A 25435-nucleotide genomic window follows, 5' to 3' on the forward strand; every position below is an offset into this window, starting at 1 on the left:
TTTATGCAGGTGACCATCTCCCGATTAGCAACAAATTAATCACTTAATTAATTCAGGAGATGGCCACCTTCTGCACAAGGTTTTTAATTACCGCTACTAAACAATGCAATACAATAATATTTGGCTACGCCGTCAAAACAATAAACAAAACAACGCGGCTACGCCGTCAAATATAAATACATTCCGCCTTGCTACTCTGCCATGAATCCCATTTTTGCCCAGTGTCTTTCTGATGGTGGAGTCATGAACACTGACCTTAGCCGAGGCGAGAGAGGCCTGCAGATCCCTGGATGTTGTTTTAGGGTTCTTTGTGACTTCCTGGACGATTTTACTCCTTGCTTTTGGAGAGATTTTGACAGGATGGCCACTCATGGGAAGATTCACTACTGTCCAAAACTTTCTCCATTTGGACAATATGGCTCTGACTGTGGTTTGGTGGAGCCCCAGAGCCTTAGAAATGGCTTTGTAACCCTTTCCAGACTGATAGGCATCAACAACTTTTTTCCGGAGGTCTTCAGGAATTTCTTTTGTTCGTGGCATGATGTGCCTCTAGAACCTGTGTGCTGACAACTTCACTCTGATGGTAAGGGCCAAAGTTAGTCAGATTTATATTGGGCAGGGCTGGCCCAAATCAGGCTTGGTTGTTAACCAAAGTACTCAAACAGCTGACTCTAATTATCAATAACTTTTTCACACCTGAAGATTGCATGTTTGATTACCTTGCACACCAAACAAATGAAAGAAGCACCAAACTTTGGTGTAATTTACTACTACATACTACTACAACCCACAAAAAAATCTGACCAAATACAATGTGAAAAATGCAGAAAATCAGACAGGGGGTAAATACTTTTTCACGGCACTGTGTGTATGTGTGTGTGTGTGTATATATATATATATAATTTGTTTTGTTTTTCAGCAATGTCATTGAGCGAGATGCAAATGCTACATACAGGAAGCAAATGTGTTTCATGCTGCTGCAGTAACACTGCACCCAGTCCATCCCTTAATGCTCAGTGGTTTACTTGCATCACAGAATTTTAAAACCGGTTCTCTTGTGAGAAAGGTTTTCAGTTCTTTCCACTCTTTTGCATGTTCGAGGTTCCATTGCCATTCTGTTTTCGGTTCTATGAGGCACCTCGCTCACAGATTCGAAACAAATCTTCCTTGAACCCAAGGCATCGCTGTAAGTCAGGTTTGTTGCTTGGGTCTGGGAGTTCGTTAATTGCTTTCATTTTTTCAGGGTCTGGCTTTATGCCCTCAGTAGACCGCTTGTCTCCCAGGTAACTTAGCTCTTGGCCCGTGAACAGGCATTTCTCACTGTTCAATTTCAAGCCCGACTTCAGTGCTTGTTCCAGCGCTGCGCAGTCGTTTGTCATGCTGCTTTAGTGTTTCCCCATATGATAACACCGTCCAGGAAAACTCCCACGCCGTCAATTCGCTCGAATAACTGCTGTGCAGTTCTGTGGAAGTGTTTTGGTTGGCAAGCGGTAGTTCCACACGTAATCTTTCTTTCATTGGTACCGACACTTGTCTTGCCAGATGAATCACCGGTTCTACTTTGAATGCTTCGAGGAAGTTCACAAATCGTATCCAGTTTAGCTTTTTATATACAACAATTTGGTTTTACTTCTAGTAGCGAGTTTTGTTATGACTGTACACCACGCTGGTTAACATTTCAAGCCCTTTAGTAACAGAAACACGCTCTTATATATCACAATGTAACACTGCCCTCTAGTGGTTGTTTACTACAAACTCCGACGTAAACCTATTTATTATCAGTACAGCTGTCTTCGTATTTCCTTAATTTTGCAGGGTTAATAATGGCTTGATGTTTTTTACTCACACCACCACCTCCTCGCTGTTCTTCAGACCTTACGGTTGAACTTGTTGAAGGAAGTTCTGTATCATCATTCTGTGGGTTTTTTTTTTGGTTTGTTTTGATGCTGCTGTTCAAATTAAAAATGTATCCATATCTTTTATTTATTGTGTGTGTTTGACATGACAACGGGCTTAATCACGATTTTGGGAATGCATTATTTTATTTTATTTTTTGCTTTTTGATATTCCCTCACGAGGGATTGTATTTTAGAGCTGCACCGCTCTGCAGTACGCTTTACCTCGTCATCATCACTAATTTTGTTGAAATTATTTTGTCACATTTTGGTATTCTTTGGTGTAGCCATGATAAATGTAAAGCTGTTTAAAGTATTGAAACTGTACGAAACCTGCTCTATTTTGAGTTTCGTTCCGATACAGTTATATCGGTACGACACCGATACGAACTCCAGTCTGGACAGATGTTTCGGTACGGCTCCGCAACGATACCGGTATAAAATGGTAGTGTGAACAAGGCATAACAGTCGGGCTGTTTTGTTTCTGTTACGCTGTATAAACCCGTGGAGCACGGGCAGTGAGCGAGACGACACGTCTGCCTTTTCCCCTGATCTGTGCTGAGCGTGTGCTCTGCCTGGGTGCTGACATGTGCAACGCAATCCTTCCCCGCTGTTGAGGGCGAGGTCGGGTGTTGCCAACTGTATCTTCATCCTGGACTCCCCTTGGACGTGGATGTCGGCCAACTGCGGTTTCCTTAACCTAATGTACACTGCCTTTTTAAGCTAATTTGCATGATTATTATATAGTCGCATTGTTAACTCATAACTTCAAGCTTGGAATGTAGCTGCTTTATAGTAATATACACTCATGCATTGTTTGTAAGGTGATCGTGTAATATCTGACTTCACTGACCGTGTTTAAGTAAGCCAGGCTGTTTCTGCTGGGGGCGTGTTACTCCACCTGCATCGTCCTGTTCTCCCAGGCGCATTCTGGATCCAGTCAAACACACGTGTTTGTTTTAAAGTTATGTTTGCATGTGTTGGTTTTTTTCTTATTTATTTATTTATTTATATTTAATAATATATGCATTGTGAAACTGAGTGCTAACTAAGTGCTGTATGCAACTGGAACCCTCTCCCTCCTTCCTCCCGGGACGCCTTTGAGCTGTTATTAGCTCACATGGCCTTTACAGCCAATACACTTTAAATAAAGTACGTTTTAATCGATATTTTTCAACGCTATATACACCGCACTGATAGAGAACCTGTTGAGAACCATTAAAGAGGATAAGCTTATTTCCTGTACTTCCATTATTATTAGTAAAGCATTTATTAGTTTTGTGTATTTAGTATTAAGTATGAATTACTTTGTTAGTAAGTGATCTTACCTATAAATACGGTAATACGTTTTATTTTTAGACCTACTGTATTCAGAACCCATCAAATATAGTTTTGTTGTATAACACAGGAGACCAAAATATACATGTTTGTTAACAGGTTAATTTATTTTAAGCTTTCTACAAAAGTAAAAATGATTCATGGTCTTTTTATGTAACACAACATTGTGCAATGCTTGTTAAGTTTCGGATAACCTGTGGGTGTTTCTAGGTGTTTGACAGCAGCATGTATGAATAGCTTGACTAAACAAAACAAGGCGTCACCAGTTGGATGCTCTGTTAATAGGACATGTTGCACTGCTTCTGGGATACCAATTTAGGAAAAGCGAGATCACAGAGCCACTTCGCTTCATCCATTGGGGTTACAGGTCTTTTGCTGACTGCTAGTTTTACTAAATAACTGTCTGTAAAAGGATATATTTTATACTTTAGTAGTAGGCTACTTGCTGCCAGCAACATATTGTAGCGCTCTCGGTTCCCGCAGGCAGGCGCATCACACAGGGCAAGGCAATCCACACCCGGCACCTCTCGCACTGAAGCATAGCGCCGATACCGCTGTACAAAAGAGCCGGCTCCTTTGCAAGGAGCGGATATTGGGCTGTGGCAAAGTGGTAATTAGTAGCAGGTGTATAGCAGGTGCAGTGCGGAGGCAGTAATTCCAAATAACAAACAGACAACAAAGTACAGGTGAAATGTCTAATTTCATAATTCACCTTTCCTATAGCCCGAATCACTTCACATGGCCCCTGCCATTTAGCACACAACTTGGATTCTGATGAGGGAAGCAGCAGCATTACCTTGTCTCCTGGTCGAAAGGTTCGAATTAGTGCATTTTTGTTGTAATGCTGCTGTTGTCGGTGCTGAGCCGATCTGTGGGGCCAAACAACCGACCAAATCTAGGTGATCTCTTAGTAGGAGCACATGCTTTACTACATTTTTGGATGAGCCTTTGTGCTCTTCCCACCACTCTCTCAACAGATCGAGAATGCAGCGAGGCTGTTGGCCGTACAAGAGCTCAAAGGGGGAGAACCCTGTTGAACTCTGCGGCACCTCTCTCCCTGCAAAAAGGAGGTAGGGAAGCAGCGATGCTCAATGTTTTTGCTCTTGCATTACAAACCGTCTCAGCATCGACTTCAAGGTCTGATTAAAACGTTCCACCAAACCGTCCGTCTGTGGATGATAAACAGACGTCCTGATGGGATGTACTTTTAATATTTTATATACCTGCTGTAACGTTTTAGACAGAAAGTTGTTTCCATGATCAGTCAAGATCTCCTTAGGGATGCCTACTCTAGCCATAATCTGTACTAACTCGGGTTTTAATGATTAGAAATCCAATTGTCTGATAACCAGCCAGAAAACAATAATGAGCTGACAATACACAGCAATGTGTATTACACAGTAATGAAAAAGGGTTGCAGTCCCGCAAACAATAAACACGGTACAAAACACACACAATTAGACACAAACCATCACAGGTCCAAAGTACGTGCTATTGGTGAAAACAAGTGCTGTGGTGATCCGGCTTTGTGCTGGCCCCTGGCGACAGCTCCAGATTTGTGTTTAGCCATCTAGTGCTATTTAACAAAACAAACACAGACAGTTACTAAACAGAAAATACCAACAAAACACTCACAAACTCTTTATTTTATTGTGGGGATATCTCCCGGTCCTTCCAGTCTCCTCGTATCTGTGAAACCCAAGCGAAGGACAAGATTTACAATTCTCCGGCCCCTTAAATGAGATTATGCATGACCCCTTGGTAAACAATTACAGCTGACTCTATTGCCTGCAGCTGCTACCTCGTTTACCTTCCAGGTCAATACGTTCCCGCACCAGAGTCTCGTCTTTTTCCAGGCTGACTGACCTCCCGACCCAGGGAATGAACTGTCAGGACAACCTGACCAAAGCCTTTCCCTTTCGCTAATTAGTGCCCTCACAGATCGAGAGGGAGATTTACAACCAGAACTCATTATATTTCTGTCACACGGGCTCATGTCTTTGTGTGTGATTACGTCACCTACCAGCCCTGCTGCTGCCTTCCACTGTGCACGCTACAGTATTGTATGCTTCTTTGCTAAGCTGATCGCTCATTTCATACACCTGCATATAGATGACAGAAAAACAAACCAGTGTTTTTATTTAGTAGATTATATGGGTGATTTCCATTACATGGGAGTAGATGTTAAAACTTCATGCTGATTTGAACTCGGCTCTCGCCAAGATAAGCACCAACTAAGATGTAGCTTTACTGTAAACTAATGTGATCCATCTGCATCTCCATCCATTTGTGTTTCATTCCATCTGATGATGTAGATATCCTGCCTGGTGTTGATGGCTGAAGTGAAATGCTGGCTCCAGGGATCAGCTTATTTTGCGACCAAGACCCCTTCTTTCATGCTGAACTTGCCCCATGATATCACCAATTTAAAGGGCAGCCTTTGCATCTTCCATAGCTTTCTTTGCCGCCCACTTCCAGTTTTCAACACAGGTGCAGCCTCCCTTACGCATTTGTCACGTGACTCTATTAATGTGATTTCCAGTCGGACCTTGGCGCACTTAAACTCCTCGGTTAGAGCGAATGCTGGTAGCTGCAGTATTCCTTTACCATTAAGTCCCATTTTGCAGAGGCAGCGTGGAACTCCCAACCATTTCCTGACGTATGAACTGATTAAAGCTTCCAGCTTCTCTACTGTTGTCAAAGAAACCTTGTACACAGTCAGTGGCTACAGCAGCCTTGGCAGTAGACCAAACTGAAAGCACCAGAGTTTTAGTTTACCTGGTAGAGCGCAGCTGTCTATGCTCTTCAACCCTTCCACTGCTTGTTATCTATCTTCTCCCACACAATCTGCATCCTTTAGATCCCCGTCGTACCATCTCCCAAGACTTTTCAGTGGCTTCTCAGACACTGTTGGTATTGCCTCACTATTAATGTAGAACCTTTTATCTACTACTTTACCTTTAATAATAAAGATGCTCCTTGTTTTAGTGGGCTTGAATTGCATTCATGCCCATTCAATGTTATTGGTTAATTTGCCGAATAACCGATTAGTGCAGGCTACTGTTGTAGTCTTGGTTGTCATGTCATCTATGTATGCTTGAATTGGTGGTAGTCGCATTCCAGAAGCCAAGCGCTCTCCTCCCACTACCCATTTTGATGCCCTAATGATTACTTCCATTGCCATGGTAAAAGCCAGTGGAGAAATGGTGCATCCTGCCATTATTCCAACCTCTAGGCATTGCCATGTAGTGCTGAATTCTGAATTTGAAAAACTAAATTGCAAATCTCCAAAGTAGGCTTTCACTAAATTTGTTATTGTCATCGGTACACTGAAAAAATCAAATGCTGCCCAAGAGAAGGTCATGTGGCACTGAACCATATGCACTAGCCAAATCCAGGAATGTCACGTGGAGCTCCTTCCTCTCATTTTAAGCTGATTTAATTTGTTGCCAGATCACATTGATGTGTTCTAAGCATCCTGGGAAACCTGGAATGCCCACTTTTTGTACTAAAGTGTCAATGAAGCAGTTCTTTAATAGGTAAGTTGATAATCTCTGAGCAATAATGTGGAAGAAAATCTTGCCTTCTACGTTTAATAGGGAAATAGGGTGAAACTGACTGATGCCTGTATAATCTTTTTCTTTTGGTTTAAATACTTCATCTGCTCGGTGTCATGCTCTTGGTACAACCTATTTTTCCCATGCCACTTTCATCAATTTCCACAGAATTCGTAGAACTCCTGAAGCACTCTTGTACACTCTGTACGGAACTCCATTAGGCCCTGGAGATGATGAAGCCCTTGCTTTTTTCACAGCTTGCTCTATTTCTTTCCACTTAGGTGCACAGTCCTCCATTTGGTATTCCAGTGGATTGATAGGTGGGATGTCTGAAGGAATTTATATAGGCTCCTATTACATGGATCAAGTTTTGGTATGCATACCACATTCTGATGATGTACCACTGTAGCAGGGCGGTAGAAAGCCCTGCTGTTTAAATGTATTATTTGTTTATTTTTAGAACAGGGTTTCCCCCTCCGCCCCTGTGTTATTGTGTATTTGCGGTTTTTGATTTATTATTGTATTTATATGACAGTGACAGCCATTGCCCAGCCTGACCTGTGTTGTTTTGTTTTGTTTTATGTTCGAGACTTGTTTTGTTTAAACTTTTATTTTGCTCTGTGAGCACAGTGTTTTCAGTTTAAATATTTTATTTTTGTAGTTAAATAAAACGGCGCAAGCGCCTTTAACTGCAGTACTGGTGTCAGTGTTTTTCGGTTCCTGCTTCTGGCGTCACCACTCGTCCACCCTGTCACAACCACTTTCTAACACTGCACCGGTTCTAAAGCCCAGATCACGGCTTCTATCAAAGTGAAAAACAACATCCACAAATTTGAACTTGAAGCTTATCTATAAACTTCAGGTACATTCATACAGTATTCCAATTCCGATTCCAAAAGAAAAGAAGATAGTGACAGACAAGAGTAAAAAGGAATGCAAATAGAATAATCTAGCTAGAAAAAATAAATCGAAATAATTTTTTTTGTATTTTTATTTTATAGTATTTGTGCATTTTTCCTGAGGGATATCGGACAACGTCCATTAGGTAAACTGTTCCCCCACTACTGCCACAAGCTGAATGAAAATTGATTTGAATTTGTTTCAAGGACTCAGACTCGGACTTGGACTCGAGGTTTGAGGACTCGACTACAAGCCTGACCACAGATCCTGAGTAAAGGCATTGTGTGTGATCCTGAGTAAAGGCACTGTGTGTGATCCTGAGTAAAGGCACTGTGTGAACCTTGTTGAAGTCTGTACACTTGTAACCGGTGTGTGTGTGAGTGTGTTACAAGAGGTTTTAACTGGTAAATGGCTTAGCTGTCCAGTTTTAGTTAGCACTGGAAGAAAAGTCTACTTTAGTATTCCATGTGGGAGTTAGTTTAGTGTTTTGTAGAGGATCACTGTCGCGGATGTGACGAGTGCACCGCTCGCCGAGGCGTAGAGGATCACTGTCGCGGGTGTGACGAGTGCAACGCTCGCCGAGACGTAGAGGATCACTGTCGCGGGTGTGACGAGTGCAACGCTCACCGAGACGTAGAGGATCACTGTCGCTGGCGTGACGAGTGCACCGCTCGCCGGGGCGTAGAGGATCACTGTCGCTGGCGTGACGAGTGCAACGCTCGCCGAGACGTAGAGGATCACTGTCGCGGGTGTGACGAGTGCAACGCTCGCCGAGACGTAGAGGATCACTGTCGCTGGCGTGACGAGTGCACCGCTCGCCGGGGCGTAGAGGATCACTGTCGCTGGCGTGACGAGTGCAACGCTCGCCGAGGCGTAGAGGATCACTGTCGCGGGTGTGACGAGTGCAACGCTCGCCGAGACGTAGAGGATCACTGTCGCTGGGGTGACGAGTGCAACGCTCGCCGAGGTGTAGAGGATCACTGTCGCGGGTGTGATGAGTGCAACGCTCGCCGAGGTGTAGAGGATCACTGTCGCGGGTGTGATGAGTGCAACGCTCGCCGAGGTGTAGAGGATCACTGTCGCGGGTGTGACGAGTGCACCGCTCGCCGAGGTGTAGAGGATCACTGTTGCGGGTGTGACGAGTGCACCGCCCGCCAAGGCGTAGGGGATCACGGTCGCGGGTGTGACGAGTGTATGGCTTCTCCTTTACTACATGCATTTCTAAGGTCATTGTATAACAGATTATTTTTCTCGGCATCTGAATTTTGCAGTCTATAGCGCGCTCCTATTATTATGGCCTTTGACTTTTTGTCCATTATTCTGACCCATATTGATTCTGCGTTGTTTTCTTCGTCCAGATTTAACACCTGGGCTTCAAGACTATTTCTTATGTATAGCACTACCCCTCCGCCTCTTCTGTCCTGCCTGTCTTTCCTATACAGTGTGTACCCACTAATATTATATTCATCTCCATCAATCTCAGACAACCAAGTTTCTGTAACAGCTATCACATTGTAGTTACTTGTTAGTGCGGTAGCTTCAAGTTCTAACATTTTGTTTCTGAGACTTGTTGTTTTGCAGGGATCTTGGCCTGACTCTTCCAATATTGTTTGTACCGATGTGGACGACTACTACCGGGTCGTCTCCTGTTCGTTCTAGGAGCCTGTCCACATTCTCAGTGATGTGCTTGACTGAGGCTCCTGGAAGGCAGCACACTGCTGTAGTAAGGGGGTCCAGACTGCGAACAGAACTTGCTGTGTTTTTCAATATGGAGTCCCCAACAATCATGACCTCCCTTCTTTTTGCTGCCTGACCAGCACTGTTTTTACGGTCCTGGATGTAGTTCCTTTCATTCTCTTGATGTTGGTTTTGATCATCTACATTTTGAAGTGGCTCAAATTTGTTGGATGTTTGGATTTCTGGTGGTTGTGTTTGACGAAGTTTCTTTTTTTCCCTGCTTCTGCCTATCTGAACTCTGTTTTGACCCTCTTCTATCTCCCTGGGGTAGCTTTCAGTCTGCTAGGGGTGCTAACTTCCATGAATTGCATGAATTGTGGGTGTGCCAGCTCCTCAAGATCCTGTTGCTGTCTCATTTCCTGCAGCTCCATTTCTAGCATACTTACTAGTTTAAGTAAGTCCTGGATCTTGCAGCACTTTACACACACTTGGTTTAGCTCTGCTGGGTTTTCTCGGATTTCCCACATCATGCAGGTGTCACACTGGCTTGAAGACCATGTTATTTTTTTTTTCTTGGAAGTTTAGTTTAGCTTCTGCAGTTGTCAACCTGCTTTCAAACTGCTTCTAACTGCGCTGTACTTTTCCATGACTGTACTTCTCCCATGCTGTCGCTTCCACACACTCGCTGGGAAGACTGCCTGGCTTTTGTTTGTATCTGGTGTGCTGTTTGTATCTGGTGTATTATCGATGTCGCTATGGTTACAGCTAGACTACTCCCTTTTTCATCTTTTATTACAATTTAGCAGAATCTGTACAATTATACATTTTAAAACAAGTTTAAAACACAAGGAACAAAAGACTACACTCCTTACCTTTCTGGTTGTCATAGAGACTAGGCCAGCTGCCTCCAGATCTATATGCTGAATCCTATTAATCTGCTATGTTCCTACATATAGAAAACAATGCAGTACCTTTTTAATGTTTTGTCATTTTGTCAGTGCCTGCTTAGCCTATGTTTCAATGGCATGGGCCAGATGCATGGTATACTTTTGCTTCCGTCACAGTGTGCATTAAATACTTCGCTATGAAAAATGTATACTACTGTAATAATAAAAAATCAGTTTCTTGCTTCAGTTTACATTAAACGATTATCTACACAAAACTGAAACTACTATAAGGATAAAAGAAAACCCTGATTTCTGTGGTTACGTTGCTTCTTCCTGCTAGTTTGATCTATAAAACATACAGTTTGGTTTTTCGATTTGTACGAGCAAAAAAAGCTTTATAAATGTACCCAATATGCTGAATCTGTGAGTACTATTGTAGGCAGTTAATATATTCTTAAAAGCAATAAATTAAATGACCTCCAAAAACTGTAGGGGATAAAGAGATACCTTCGATAGTCAAGATCTCGGTGGGACCTCTACAATAAACAGTGTCCTATTATAATGTACAAACCCGTTTTTAATATCGCTCTCTGAAAACGATGGCGGATTTACACATTACAACAAGCCAAAAATAGACCACATTCCAGACTGTTCAAAGTTCATAAATCGTGTTTGTTCAACATGAGCGAATGACTCAATACTGGGAATCTCTTCTTAGAAAGATGGTATTTATTAACCATGCAACCAAAATAAGTTTGAAAATCACACAAAACAGTTACACAATTAAAGTCACATTAAAAGCATTACAATGAGAACTAAGGTTTAAAACAACAATTTACCAAAGAAATACCAACACATACTGACACAACAAGGGGTCACACAATACCTGAATAGATATTTAAGAGTATTGTTACCTAGCCTGAAAAGCAGTCACTTTCAGCATTCTGTTACCTTGTGTTTCTCCGAGTGTCAGGGCCCCCAACCTTGATGGATAAATACTGAGAGCTGAGGGCTCCAGGTGCAGTCTTGTAGTTTCTTAGAATCTGAGCGAGCAGGGGATAGCGCAGAGGGATAGCGTAGGTCTGGGGCTAGAGCAGGGGCGTAGAGCTAGGGGCTAACGCAGAAGCTAGCGTAGGTCTGAGACAAGCGTAGGGGGGTAGAGCTAGGGACAAAGAGCTGGGGCTAAAGCAGGGGGTTTTATACTTTTCAATCAAAGAGATTATTTGAATTTCCCACTGCATGTTCCGATTGGCTATTTTGTAGCGAATGGGCTTGCATTGCATCATGGGGCAAGTTCAGCATGAAAGAAGGGGTCTTGGTCTCAGTTCAGCTCCTCCTATATGGCACAAGGCAGCCCCAGCTCAATGGAGGAAGCTGGTAGTCAATGAGGTGCAAAAGCAGGAGGAGGGGATGAGGTGCGTAAAGGCCGTTTCCCAGGCCAAGCAGGGAGAATGGATGAGATGGGAGAGTGTGGAATAATGCAAGATTGGCTGGCATGACCTATGGTCAATGGAACAGAGCAGGATCAGTTTCCTCATCAGATCAACATTTGATGTTCTCCCATCACCACAGAACCTAAACCTCTGGTTGGGTGAAGATCCCTCATGTCCTTTGTGTTCATCACCTGCAACATTAAGGCACATTTTGACAGGATGTAAGGTGGGTCTTAGCCAAGGATGGCTAACTTGGCACCATGACCAGGTGCTGCGATGTTTGGCCTTAGCATTGGAAGACAAGCGCAACAGGACCAATAAGTTGCCACCAGTTCCATCAAAGCATTACACACAAAAGACAATATTCTTCCGTCCAGGAGAGCAACCACCAAGAAAAGGTGTTAAAACCAAGCCTCACCCAGTACAACTGGAAGCTGCTAGAGACTGGAAAATGCTGGCAGATGTTGGTCAACGGCTTATTTATCCACCTGAGATTGCCACCACTAGCCTTCGACGAGACATTGTCTTGTGGTCTGGATCAGCACGCCTTGTTCATGTGTTAGAGTTAACACTGCCATTAGAGGATGCTGTGGATGAGGCGTATGAGAGGAAGAAACTTCGGTATGCTCAACTAGCTGCTGAAGTGGAACAGCGAGGATGGAGAATCTGGGTTTACCCAGTGGAGGTGGGTTGTTGAGGATTTGTGGCACACTCTACAACCCCGTTTCTCAGATGTCGGGTTCAGTGGTCAAGAGTTGCGTCACACAGTGAAGAACTTATCTGAAGCAGCAGAAAGGAGCAGCACTGGCTGTGGTTGAGATGGAAAGATTTGGCTGGGGATCTCAAGCACAATAGAAAGAAAGCAAAGCTGATGTACGGGTAAGTAAACTGGGCTGAGTTGAGTGGGGGACGGAGGGGGGTGATGCTGGGATGCCAGAATCACTGTCGTGCCCTCTTGAGGTGTCGTGGGCGAGTCGACGAAACACAGAGGACGGAAGGTGCCCACTTGAAGACCCCAGAGATGTACCCTATTTAGCTCAATCCAGACGGTTGTCATGCTGATGCGCTGGGGAGACTGCACTGTGGTTGATCCCCGGAGCCAGCATCGCAGCCGTTGTGTGTGCTGATGCGCTGGGGAGGCAAAATAAGCTGATCCCTGGAGCCAGCATTACACTTCAGCCATCAACACCAGGCAGAAGGATATCTACATCATCAGATGGAATGAAACACAAATGGATGGAGATGCAGATGGATCACATTAGTTTACAGTAAAGCTACATCTTAGTTGGTGCTTATCTTGGCGAGAGCCGAGTTCAAATCAGCATGAAGTTTTAACATCTACTCCCATGTAATGGAAATCACCCATATAATCTACTAAATAAAAACACTGGTTTGTTTTTCTGTCATCTATATGCAGGTGTATGAAATGAGCGATCAGCTTAGCAAAGAAGCATACAATACTGTAGCGTGCACAGTGGAAGGCAGCAGCAGGGCTGGTAGGTGACGTAATCACACACAAAGACATGAGCCCGTGTGACAGAAATATAATGAGTTCTGGTTGTAAATCTCCCTCTCGATCTGTGAGGGCACTAATTAGCGAAAGGGAAAGGCTTTGGTCAGGTTGTCCTGACAGTTCATTCCCTGGGTCGGGAGGTCAGTCAGCCTGGAAAAAGACGAGACTCTGGTGCGGGAACGTATTGACCTGGAAGGTAAACGAGGTAGCAGCTGCAGGCAATAGAGTCAGCTGTAATTGTTTACCAAGGGGTCATGCATAATCTCATTTAAGGGGCCGGAGAATTGTAAATCTTGTCCTTCGCTTGGGTTTCACAGATACGAGGAGACTGGAAGGACCGGGAGATATCCCCACAATAAAATAAAGAGTTTGTGAGTGTTTTGTTGGTATTTTCTGTTTAGTAACTGTCTGTGTTTGTTTTGTTAAATAGCACTAGATGGCTAAACACAAATCTGGAGCTGTCGCCAGGGGCCAGCACAAAGCCGGATCACCACAGCACTTGTTTTCACCAATAGCACGTACTTTGGACCTGTGATGGTTTGTGTCTAATTGTGTGTGTTTTGTACCGTGTTTATTGTTTGCGGGACTGCAACCCTTTTTCATTACTGTGTAATACACATTGCTGTGTATTGTCAGCTCATTATTGTTTTCTGGCTGGTTATCAGACAATTGGATTTCTAATCATTAAAACCCGAGTTAGTACAGATTATGGCTAGAGTAGGCATCCCTAAGGAGATCTTGACTGATCATGGAAACAACTTTCTGTCTAAAACGTTACAGCAGGTATATAAAATATTAAAAGTACATCCCATCAGGACGTCTGTTTATCATCCACAGACGGACGGTTTGGTGGAACGTTTTAATCAGACCTTGAAGTCGATGCTGAGACGGTTTGTAATGCAAGAGCAAAAACATTGAGCATCGCTGCTTCCCTACCTCCTTTTTGCAGGGAGAGAGGTGCCGCAGAGTTCAACAGGGTTCTCCCCCTTTGAGCTCTTGTACGGCCAACAGCCTCGCTGCATTCTCGATCTGTTGAGAGAGTGGTGGGAAGAGCACAAAGGCTCATCCAAAAATGTAGTAAAGCATGTGCTCCTACTAAGAGATCACCTAGATTTGGTCGGTTGTTTGGCCCCACAGATCGGCTCAGCACCGACAACAGCAGCATTACAACAAAAATGCACTAATTCGAACCTTTCGACCAGGAGACAAGGTAATGCTGCTGCTTCCCTCATCAGAATCCAAGTTGTGTGCTAAATGGCAGGGGCCATGTGAAGTGATTCGGGCTATAGGAAAGGTGAATTATGAAATTAGACATTTCACCTGTACTTTGTTGTCTGTTTGTTATTTGGAATTACTGCCTCCGCACTGCACCTGCTATACACCTGCTACTAATTACCACTTTGCCACAGCCCAATATCCGCTCCTTGCAAAGGAGCCGGCTCTTTTGTACAGCGGTATCGGCGCTATGCTTCAGTGCGAGAGGTGCCGGGTGTGGATTGCCTTGCCCTGTGTGATGCGCCTGCCTGCGGGAACCGAGAGCGCTACAATATGTTGCTGGCAGCAAGTAGCCTACTACTAAAGTATAAAATATATCCTTTTACAGACAGTTATTTAGTAAAACTAGCAGTCAGCAAAAGACCTGTAACCCCAATGGATGAAGCGAAGTGGCTCTGTGATCTCGCTTTTCCTAAATTGGTATCCCAGAAGCAGTGCAACATGTCCTATTAACAGAGCATCCAACTGGTGACGCCTTGTTTTGTTTAGTCAAGCTATTCATACATGCTGCTGTCAAACACCTAGAAACACCCACAGGTTATCCGAAACTTAACAAGCATTGCACAATGTTGTGTTACATAAAAAGACCATGAATCATTTTTACTTTTGTAGAAAGCTTAAAATAAATTAACCTGTTAACAAACATGTATATTTCTGTTAACAAACATGTATATTTTGGTCTCCTGTGTTATACAAAAAATAAAAATAAAACGTATTACCGTATTTATAGGTAAGATCACTTACTAACAAAGTAATTCATACTTAATACTAAATACACAAAACTAATAAATGCTTTACTAATAATAATGGAAGTACAGGAAATAAGCTTATCCTCTTTAATGGTTCTCAACAGGTTCTCTATCAGTGCGGTGTATATAGCGTTGAAAATATCAATTAAAACGTACTTTATTTAAAGTGTATTGGCTGTAAAGGCCATGTGAGCTAATAACAGCTCAAAGGCGTCCCGGGAGGAAGGAGGGAGAGGGTTCCAGTTGCATACAGCACTTAGTTAGCACTCAGTTTCACAATGCATATATTATTAAATATAAATAAATAAATAAATAAGAAAAAAAAACAACACATGCAAACATAACTTTAAAACAAACACGTGTGTTTGACTGGATCCAGAATGCGCCTGGGAGAACAGGGCGATGCAGGTGGAGTAACACGCCTCCAGCAGAAACAGCCTGGCTTACTTAAACACGGTCAGTGAAGTCAGATATTACACGCTCACCTTACAAACAATGCATGAGTGTATATTACTATAAAGCAGCTACATTCCAAGCTTGAAGTTATGAGTTAACAATGCGACTATATAATAATCATGCAAATTAGCTTAAAAAGGCAGTGTACATTAGGTTAAGGAAACCGCAGTTGGCTGACATCCACGTCCAAGGGGAGTCCAGGATGAAGATACAGTTGGCAACACCCGACCTCGCCCTCACAACAGCGGGGAAGGATTGCGTTGCACATGTCAGCACCCAGGCAGAGCACACGCTCAGCACAGATCAGGGGAAAAGGCAGACGTGTCGTCTCGCTCACTGCCCGTGCTCCACGGGTTTATACAGCGTAACAGAAACAAAACAGCCCGACTGTTATGCCTTGTTCACACTACCATTTTATACCGGTATCGTTGCGGAGCCGTACCGAAACATCTGTCCAGACTGGAGTTCGTATCGGTGTCGTACCGATATAACTGTATCGGAACGAAACTCAAAATAGAGCAGGTTTCGTACAGTTTCAATACTTTAAACAGCTTTACATTTCACAGTGGGCTACATTACATTTATCATGGCTACACCAAAGAATACCAAAATGTGACAAAATAATTTCAACAAAATTAGTGATGATGACGAGGTAAAGCGTACTGCAGAGCGGTGCCGCTCTAAAATAAAATCCCTCGTGAGGGAATATCAAAAAGCAAAAAATAAAATAAAATAATGCATTCCCAAAATCGTGATTAAGCCCGTTGTCAAACACACACAATAAATAACAGATATGGATACATTTTTAATTTGAACAGCAGCATCAAAACAAACAAAAAAAAAAACCACAGAATGATGATACAGAACTTCCTTCAACAAGTTCAACCGTAAGGTCTGAAGAACAGCGAGGAGGTGGTGTTGTGAGTAAAAAACATCAAGCCATTATTAACCCTGCAAAATTAAGGAAATACAAAGACAGCTGTACTGATAATAGGTTTACGTCGGAGTTTGTAGTAAACAACCACTAGAGGGCAGTGTTACATTGTGATATATAAGAGCGTGTTTCTGTTACTAAAGGGCTTGAAATGTTAACCAGCGTGCTGTACAGTCATAACAAAACTCGGTACTAGAAGTAAAACCAAATTGTTATATATAAAAAGCAAAACTGGATACGATTCACATTTTCTCCCCCCTTCCTCTGTCTGATTAGTTCATTATCATAATCTGGAAAGGGGAAACTTTTAAAATGTGCATAACTTTTGCTAAATAATTCAGATTTTATTCTGAATTCCCGTTATTTTTACCCTAAGAAATTACATTTCTTTAGACACCAAGCATGTCGGGTTGCGACTTTGGTTAGACATTGCAAACAGTTTAATTTTCTTAGGGATTTATTATCTGGGTTATGCTATACTTGTTAGGCAATTTAAGAATAAAAACGCTTGCATCTTGTACTCATGGTGGTATTAAATCAATAGGATGTGAAATTTGTCTTAAATCTCTAAATCTTTAAGCTATTTTTTTCTCTCTTTCAGACTCCTCTGCTAAACCACCTCTCTCTCTCTCACTAGACGGGTTAATTCAATCACGGAGACGGGTTTGTTTTTTTTTGTTTCCTGAGTGCCTGGTGCATTCAAGGTGTTAGGTTGATCGTATCCTCAAATAACTAAGCAATCGAGAAGATTCTCAGAACAATGAAAGGGGTGCAGTTATGGATTTCATCGCAAGTTAGCACTCCTTAATGAGCAAGTTAGCACAGTATGAGCTCTTATGCAGTAATTATCTATTGTTACAGCTTCGATCATACTTCGTCATGCATGGCAGCTGCGGAGTGGGTGTGTGAGTGTTTGCTATAGTAACACGCAACCTAATAATGATGCAATAACAAAGAATCACACAGGACTGGTATAGTAGGGAAGTAAATACAATAATAGCTATCCACAGAATGAGGTCAAATACCATACAAGTTATATGCTATTAAAATGCCATTTGTTTGTATCAGATTCCAGTATTGTTATTCAGTCCCCCAGTGGCAGTATTGAAATATTCTCTGTATAACAAATGCTATTAAAAGTGTGGATGTACCAGACAAAATTGACATTGTACGAAGTAGTACCCCTTATAAAAGTCCATTTTCAAGCCTCTTGCTTTTTCCATGGTTATACAATGCATTTACCATAGTGGCCCATGGTTTGCCATGTTCTATTTATTATTATTATTTTTTAATATGGTAAACTTTTATAAGGTACTGGGTACATCCCTGACAGAGTTGTTGACGACAGTTTGGTACCACATTTGAAGCCATTAGAGGGAGTCATCACGTTCTCAAAATGACAAAGGCAAGTGAACTGAAAGCTGCCATTAACACACAGCAGTACCACGTTTCTCATTACATCTGTTTCTTTCAAAAGGAACCATGCATGACTTACATAGTGGATGGCAAGTCTGGGGACGTATAATAATTATTGGAGTTTTATTAACAAATAGAAACATTAGTATAAGTCCGTATAAATTAGGGATGTGACTCATTTCAGCATCATCATGTTATGTGATTCTCCAACAGTGTAATGTAATACTAAGGTGTTACCCTTATTTCAAACAAGCTAGTCAACTTGAAGGTGTAATAGGCTTCCGTCATGTGTCCACATGTGGTAATAAAGGCATCCCAGATGATATTTAAAGACAGGCACATTCACAATTGACATTATTGGATCACAAGCTCAACAGCTGCCGGCAACAATGAAGACTGTTCTAGCATCGCTGCTCTTTGTCTGCTTTACTGCCTGTTCAGGTAAACGTTTATTCTTTAAATTTGAAATTCTGCGAGGATCAGAAAGGAAAGGGGACAGCAAAACTGTATTACAAAAAAAAAAAAAAGAATAGTAGTTTTCTGGTTTTCTGAGCAAAGCAGTAGAGTGTTGCATAGTAAAGATTGGCAATATTATGGACACTCATTTTGTACTGGATAATTTAAAGAGGAAGAGGGCAGCAGTGTGGAGTAGTGGTTAGGGTGCTGGACTCTCAACTGGAGGGTTGTGGGTTCAATCCCCAGTGGGGGACACTGCTGCTGTACCCTTGAGCAAGGTACTTTACCTAGATTGCTCCACCAAAAACCCAACTGTATAAATGGGTAATTGTATGTAAAAAAATAATGTAATTGTATGTAAAAATAATGTGATATCTTGTAACAATTGTAAGTCGCCCTGGATAAGGGCGTCTGCTAAAAAATAAATAATAATAATAAAAAGAAGCAGGGTTCAGAAAAATATTGCGTTACACGTCCCCAATACAATAATGAACCTGTCATTGTTAACATCCCGATCAACTTTTTACACAAATAACTTTTAAAGTCTGTTTCAAAGCTCTTTTCAAAATGGCAGCTCTAGTGCACTGATGTTGTAAGGATTACTAACCACATTGTCAAACCGGTAGCACAGCAATAACGATCCATGATGTGGTACGGAACAGAAAAGCCAGAGCACATGTAGTCATGTTTTTTTTTTTTTTTTTTAATCACTCTTCCTGCAGTGATTTAGAGGACAGAACTCAAATTTAGAGCAGCTATTTTGAAAAGACCTTTGAAACAGACTTTATAGTTCTAAGTGTAAAAAGTTGTCCGGATGTTAACAATGAAAAGGAAAATGACAGGTATGTTATTTAAACAGTTGTAGCAACACATGGGGATGTATAACGGTATATTTTCTAACTACTTATTCATTACCTCTATTCTAGTAGGGACTCCTTCAATTAATACAGTCTGTGCAAACGTGTAATCAATTCACTAGCAACTATCTCATTTCTGACGGAAAAGAGGTTAGTAACTTATTTAGGGGGCTGCAGACACATGCCCTTGACTATGAAAAGTGGCTTTTAAAATGAATATATAAAAAATAAAATGAAATACTGTAACTACATATATACAGTACAATCGGTATAAATATGTTAGTCGATGACAGGCTTTAGATATGTAGAAATATTTTTGTATTCAACTCTTTGTTTATGATTCGAAATGTTTGCCCGCTTCTTCTCTATAGAACAATACACGTTATACACGTTGTTTGCGTATAAAATATAAAACTTGGATATGTGCAACTGACCTATTCATGCATACTCTGCAGCTGGTGCATAGTTCACACACCCTAGACTCTGTAAGTCGCCTTGGATAAAGGCGTCTGCTAAATAAACAAATAATAATAATAATAAAATTGTATTCCAGTAAAATGAAGGAGGATTTTCATTAAGTGTGGGATCGATCTGAACAAGTGTGACAACATTTTTTTCTTCTAGTTTGGCATGGGTGTAATTAGCGTGATATTACAGATCTGCCAACCATGGTGGGGCTGTGCAGCATAGTTTATTATTTTAATTATACAGTAGCTGTGTCTGCTGCGTCCTGTTAGTGGTTCTGTTGCATTGTGAGAATCTCCCTGATGCACCTGTAGATTGTAATTTGTGTTGAACAGCTTGGATAAAGGCATGTTCTTGCACACCCAACAATGTACAGTACTGTTGCCTAAATAAGCAGCCTTCAAAGCTGCCAATGTTCTTTCACTTTTTGAAAAAAAGCCTAAAAGTTTAATACACAAAGGGCCTTATTCACAAAACGGTAAGGACTGTTTTAAGGATTCTCTTCAGCTAAAGAGTGTTTTGCAAATGGAGAATAGCCTTCCAACCACTCTGAAACAGCTAAAAAAAAAAGGTTAATGGACTGGAAACTCTTTCTTAATGAATGAAAAGGGGCTTTAACAAAACCGCTTCCAACAACCAAAACAGTTAATGTTGCTGGGCCACAGTGCAGATTGTAAAAAATGAATTAGAATAATAATAACAAATGATCTTTTTTCCTCCTGCTCAGTGAAAGCACTGCAATGCTATCAATGTGCTGCTGCTTTTAACAACAGTGACTGTAACAAGGTGTCCGTAGCCTGCCCCATTGGAGACTTATGCATGACAGCACTCAGCGCCACAAGTAAGTAAATACCAGCAAAAGAAATGTACTGTGTATGTAGTATAAACACTTACCACTTAAACACTGTGGTTAAGAGTTTGCAAATCCACTGCCGCACCTACAGCGCTACTGCAATTATCACACAAGCCATTCCATCTGCTAACGTCAGATTTTAGTGTCACCCTTCACGTTGACATAAATGACCCCTATATTTGGGCTTATGACTTTTTGGTTTCCAGCAGATAAAGACCTAATGCTTCAAGATACTGCCTTTCACACTCTGTGTACAGCTGTATTCTGTGACTCTCGGTCAAGTTCGATCATGGGTATTTTATAAAGCAACACCAAGGCTTTGTATTTTGGAAACAATCTGAGCTGCAAAGATTGCAACAGGACTTCGATCAATCAAAGCACAATTGCAAGAGACTTGAGAGTTGATGTAAAACTGCCCCTTGGTCATTTGTCAAACTACATTTTTGAGAAAGCATGAAATACCAATCAAAATAGTTAAGATATAAAGCTTAAAGAAGCATGACAGCTTTAATGGATTTTTTTCACAGAATGCATAGAGTGACCAGTTTGTTCCTCATCTCCTAAAGTAACTGAATGCATTGGAATGTGAGTAAAACATGTAAAAAAAAAAAAAAAAAAAAAAAAGAAAACCTGTCCAAAACTGTCCCAGTGAATCTGGAGCCATACGGTCATCTTCACCCTCTAAATGAGTTCAGAAACTGAGTTTACCAGGTAATGATGGGGTGAGGTACAAGCTTTGCCCAAATTGCTATGATAACATACTGACAGTCTGACTACTTTGTTTGCAGGGGGGAATCCGATCATCATGAAAATGTGTAACACCAAAGCTGTGTGTTCTGCTGCTGCTAACAGTGGCAGTTTCTCTATAGAGGGTTCTGTGATCAGCGCCAAAGTGACGTGCTGCAATACTGATCTGTGCAACGTGAATGCAGACTATAATGGCTCCACCACTGCCAGGCTCAATGTGCTGCTTCTGGGGGCTTCAGCAGCTCTGCTTTTCCTGCTCAGCAGGATCACAGCGTAAGGGCAGCAGCACCCATCGCTATTCTTCATTGCCCTTTGGAAGTTTTTTACATTTTGCATTTTTGACAATGCTTTACCATACTTTGATGTACCATACTTGTCTGGGCTTCCACTATGCATGACTACAATTTGCTATACTTTTAAGATGGTATACAACCACCCTCAGTTATTGATTTTTAATTGTACTGTACAATATATATATATTTTTACACTGCATGCTATTTTGGGCCAACTGTCCATCTTTGGATGTCTATATCTGTATTCGAATTTCTCAATAAATAATTTGTAACTTGAAATTTTGTTTTCAAAATGGCACGGTGCTGTGAAGACACATACTCACCCATGCTCAATTTGTAGTTTCTCTACTCTAATGCACATTGTCTGCCTGACCAGCACCCTGATAAGCAGACCAGGAGCTGAGCTGCTGTGTTATGTCCGTTTCTCCCCAGAAGAGCAAGCTGCACAAAAGTATGTATTTCATGGGCAGCAGTGTGGTGTAGTGGTTAGGGCTCTGGACTTTTGACCAGAGAGTCATGGGTTCAATCCCAGGTAGGGGACACTGCTGCTGTACCATTGAGCAAGGTATTTTACCTAGATTGCTCCAGTAAAAACCCAACTGTATAAATGGGTAATTGTATGTAAAAAAATAAAAGTGATATCTTGTAACAATTGTAAGTCACCCTGGATAAGGGCGTCTGCTAAGAAATAAATAATAATAATAATAAATAACAGCAAAGATTTGTTTTATATATATGAAAACAACAAACTTTGTTTCTGTTGTTGTGGTTACTTTAGTAAATTGTTTTGAACAGTTTATAGTTTCAATCACTGTGTTAGGAAGGATATTGTTAAGATTTGGAATTGCAGGATGAAAATTTGGGGAAGGTAAACTTTATTTACTAGTAAAGGTAACTAACAAAATAAAAGCATGAAAATACATTCTGCTAAGCAATATATTATGCCAGAATCAATTGTAGTTTGTCCTTTCTTAATTACTTTGATCAGGATGACATGCTTTAAGTGAAAAGTCATTCAGTGTAGCAGCATGGAACTTGAGCATGCATTAGTTCAGGTCCAGATGATTAAAGCCCCCCCTGGTGGCCACACAGCATGCTAAGTGTGAGTTAGCTAAATGTTAAATCTTGTAACTAGATTTATAAATTATATCTGAATGTACACATTTAAAAAAATGTATTTATATTCACAACATTTATAAATTTTGGGAAAAAAATAGCTTCTATACAGAGTCGACCAAACCTTAGAAACGCCTGCCATGGCACTTTCAATAGGATTTAGGGCAGCCAGGACAGTGCGGGTGACACGTGACGTGATGAATACGTTTAATACGTTGAGTGGGGCTGCAGCGAAGTCTGTGTTCTGTGTGAAACAGTAATCTGTGTGCAATCTCTGTTCTGTGTGCAATCTCTGTTCTGTGTGCAATCTCTGTTCTGATGTCTTACCCATCACGAATGAAGCTGATTTGCTACAGGGGGGCTTCATATAGAGCAGGCGGGGTGTCCAGTCACGGTTTAACAGGTAAAATGAGATCATTAGCTATTTCAGGGTCTGAATGGAGGTTTAATTGGGTGAATTAAACCCAATGTGTGCAATATATCGCAGGTGTTTCCCCCTCCCTCCCCATTCGCTGTACATGTACAGAATAGGGACCGCCGGCACTGCATGTATTCCATCACCTGATTGCCCCTCCGCATTAATTCTGATAAGTAACGCGAGGCCCCCGCATTGCAGGGAGGTATACAGAATGTTCTGATTTGAACGAGTGGAACCCAAGTAACCGTTTGGCTTATACATGTGGGGAAATACTACAAAAACACACTAAGCAGTCAGAAAAAAAAAATCAATTCATGTTAAAAACATTTAAAGGGTCTAAATGGTCAGAGTTAAAGCTATAGACAGTCTAACAGCATGCCAATTGCTTAGCGATTGTCAAGTTCGCAGACGGTTCCAAAACGTGTTATCTGTTGATGCGACTGGCTTGCACCGAGACTCTCCCTAGAATGCAATGTATCACTTGTGTTGCTTTGTTACCTGCAAACTAACATAAAAACAAAGGGTGAAAATTGGGTGTTGAACGTTTTGTGCGTGACAAGGTAGTTACAGATGTTTTCTATGAAACAATTAGCAACAAACAAAGGCATTTAGGGCGAGACCGTCAGAAGAGTGCTGGTTTTATAAGCAGGACAGGTTAGTGGAAGTTAAAACTGCGGGGGACAGGAAAATAATGACGGCTCAGATAACCATGTTGCTTCTTGCCTGTTTTGGATTATGCGAAGGTATTTGCATTACTTTTTTATTTTGTATAAACGGTGTTCGTTAATCTCATGGTATGTGTTAGTACATTTATTGTGGTCAATGCTGCAAGCTATGGCTTCGATATACCAAGTGGGCAATATACATATATCTATCGATAAATATGACTCAAACACAGGAGCCAACATTAAATGGAACCTGTTCTAAGTGTTAATGTGTGTTATACAACGGCGTTGGTTATGGCAGGGCCTCCACCTTGGTTTCTCGTGAAATCACTCGCCCCAGATAATCAGGCAAGGCGCTGTGGATGAGACTGCCTGTAGGCGTGACTCCTAGTAGTTTTATGAATGGTAAGCGGACATATCAAAACTAATTATATTAAATGGCTTCCTCAAATTTCTTTAAGTGGTGGCGCTGACGTGCTATCAATGTACCACTGCTTTTAGCAACACGGACTGCAATAGTAAAATTCAGACCTGCTACTCGGAATCCAAGTGCAAGACCACCGTCACCACCGTGAGTGAGTATTGGAGCAAAACTGATTTTGTAATGTATTTCTTAAATTTAAGTGAGTGTAGTCATTTGCACCGTGTCAACTAGTTCTAGTTTTGAAAGCCTGCAGCAGACCTCTGTTGCATACATGATTGCCTATAACTAGTTTTGTTTTTTGCAGTGGGTATAACTGCGTACAATAAAGGCTGTGCTGAGGAGCGCGAGTGTTCGGAGAGCGGGCACATGGTTCACATTGGAGTCGTCGGCAGCAGAGTGCAGTGCTGCTCTGCCAGTCTGTGCAACGTCAGCGGCGCCGCACGTGCGCGGCTCAGTCCGCAGCTGCTTGGGGTTTCCGCAGCGCTACTGTACCTGGTTGGCATGGCTGGAGTATAACGGCCCCTTGCACTACTCCTGGGCGGTACTCTCGTCTTGTAACGGTTGTTTACTTCAGTGCATGAAATCTTGAGTTCCCCGTTATCGGTTCCTTCTGAAAAGTATGTATTTAATTGTTTTTTTTTTTTTTAATAAGTGTAACATGAAAATAAAGTTGTTTGTCCAAACTGATAATCTCTTGGTGCGTAATATAATTGTTGTACCTGAAGAACTGTCGGTGTTTTACCGGGGATTGAACCCACGACCCTCCTCCACTGCTGCCCCGAATTCTGACTGCTTTGACAGAGTTTTAAGTCTCCAAAGAGCAAAATATCTTTGTTCGAGTTTGGCACCAAAACGGTAACACCTACGCATAGTTGAACATATTTATTTGTATTTATTGCATTTATATAGCGCTTTGTATACAAAAGTATCGCAAAGCACTGTACAGTACGTATCGGAAAAAAAGGACAAACCACAATACATTTGTGTAGCATGTCACCCATAACATATCACCTCTTCCCCTATGAACAGAACATATAATTCAGCCTTAAAATAACATTTCAGACATAACTTACCAAGCGTGTTTATTAAATACCAAATCTACAACAATCAT

The 25435-nt window shown here is 41.7% G+C and overlaps 2 protein-coding genes across 2 annotated transcripts; both read left to right on the forward strand.

The window, feature by feature from the left end:
• Window positions 1–18354: 18354 nt before the first annotated feature.
• On the forward strand, window positions 18355–22442 carry LOC117435261 (lymphocyte antigen 6A-2/6E-1-like). Its single transcript, XM_034920319.2, has 3 exons — window positions 18355–18471; window positions 20536–20649; window positions 21450–22442. The coding sequence occupies exons 1-3, from the start codon at window positions 18420–18422 to the stop codon at window positions 21683–21685; spliced, it is 402 nt and encodes a 133-aa protein (XP_034776210.1). The 5' UTR covers window positions 18355–18419; the 3' UTR covers window positions 21686–22442.
• A 1354-nt stretch (window positions 22443–23796) lies between these two features.
• On the forward strand, window positions 23797–25221 carry LOC131708126 (prostate stem cell antigen-like). The gene is made up of 3 exons (XM_059010322.1): window positions 23797–23978; window positions 24362–24475; window positions 24629–25221. Exons 1-3 carry the CDS (start codon window positions 23927–23929, stop codon window positions 24838–24840), a joined length of 378 nt encoding a protein of 125 aa, XP_058866305.1. The 5' UTR covers window positions 23797–23926; the 3' UTR covers window positions 24841–25221.
• Window positions 25222–25435: the final 214 nt, after the last annotated feature.

This window comes from Acipenser ruthenus, chromosome 3, assembly GCF_902713425.1.
Source record: "Acipenser ruthenus chromosome 3, fAciRut3.2 maternal haplotype, whole genome shotgun sequence".
Classification (NCBI taxonomy): Eukaryota; Metazoa; Chordata; class Actinopteri; order Acipenseriformes; family Acipenseridae; genus Acipenser; species Acipenser ruthenus.

Excerpts from the sequence above, each read along its gene's own strand:
- LOC117435261 (XM_034920319.2), top strand. The coding sequence starts at position 18,420 with ATGAAGACTGTTCTAGCATCGCTGCTCTTTGTCTGCTTTACTGCCTGT. Across the intron at positions 18,472-20,535 it reads CTGCTTTACTGCCTGTTCAG|TGAAAGCACTGCAATGCTAT; the intron begins GTAAACGTTTAT and ends CCTCCTGCTCAG. Across the intron at positions 20,650-21,449 it reads GACAGCACTCAGCGCCACAA|GGGGGAATCCGATCATCATG; the intron begins GTAAGTAAATAC and ends CTTTGTTTGCAG.
- LOC131708126 (XM_059010322.1), top strand. The coding sequence starts at position 23,927 with ATGACGGCTCAGATAACCATGTTGCTTCTTGCCTGTTTTGGATTATGC. Across the intron at positions 23,979-24,361 it reads CTGTTTTGGATTATGCGAAG|TGGTGGCGCTGACGTGCTAT; the intron begins GTATTTGCATTA and ends AATTTCTTTAAG. Across the intron at positions 24,476-24,628 it reads GACCACCGTCACCACCGTGA|TGGGTATAACTGCGTACAAT; the intron begins GTGAGTATTGGA and ends TGTTTTTTGCAG.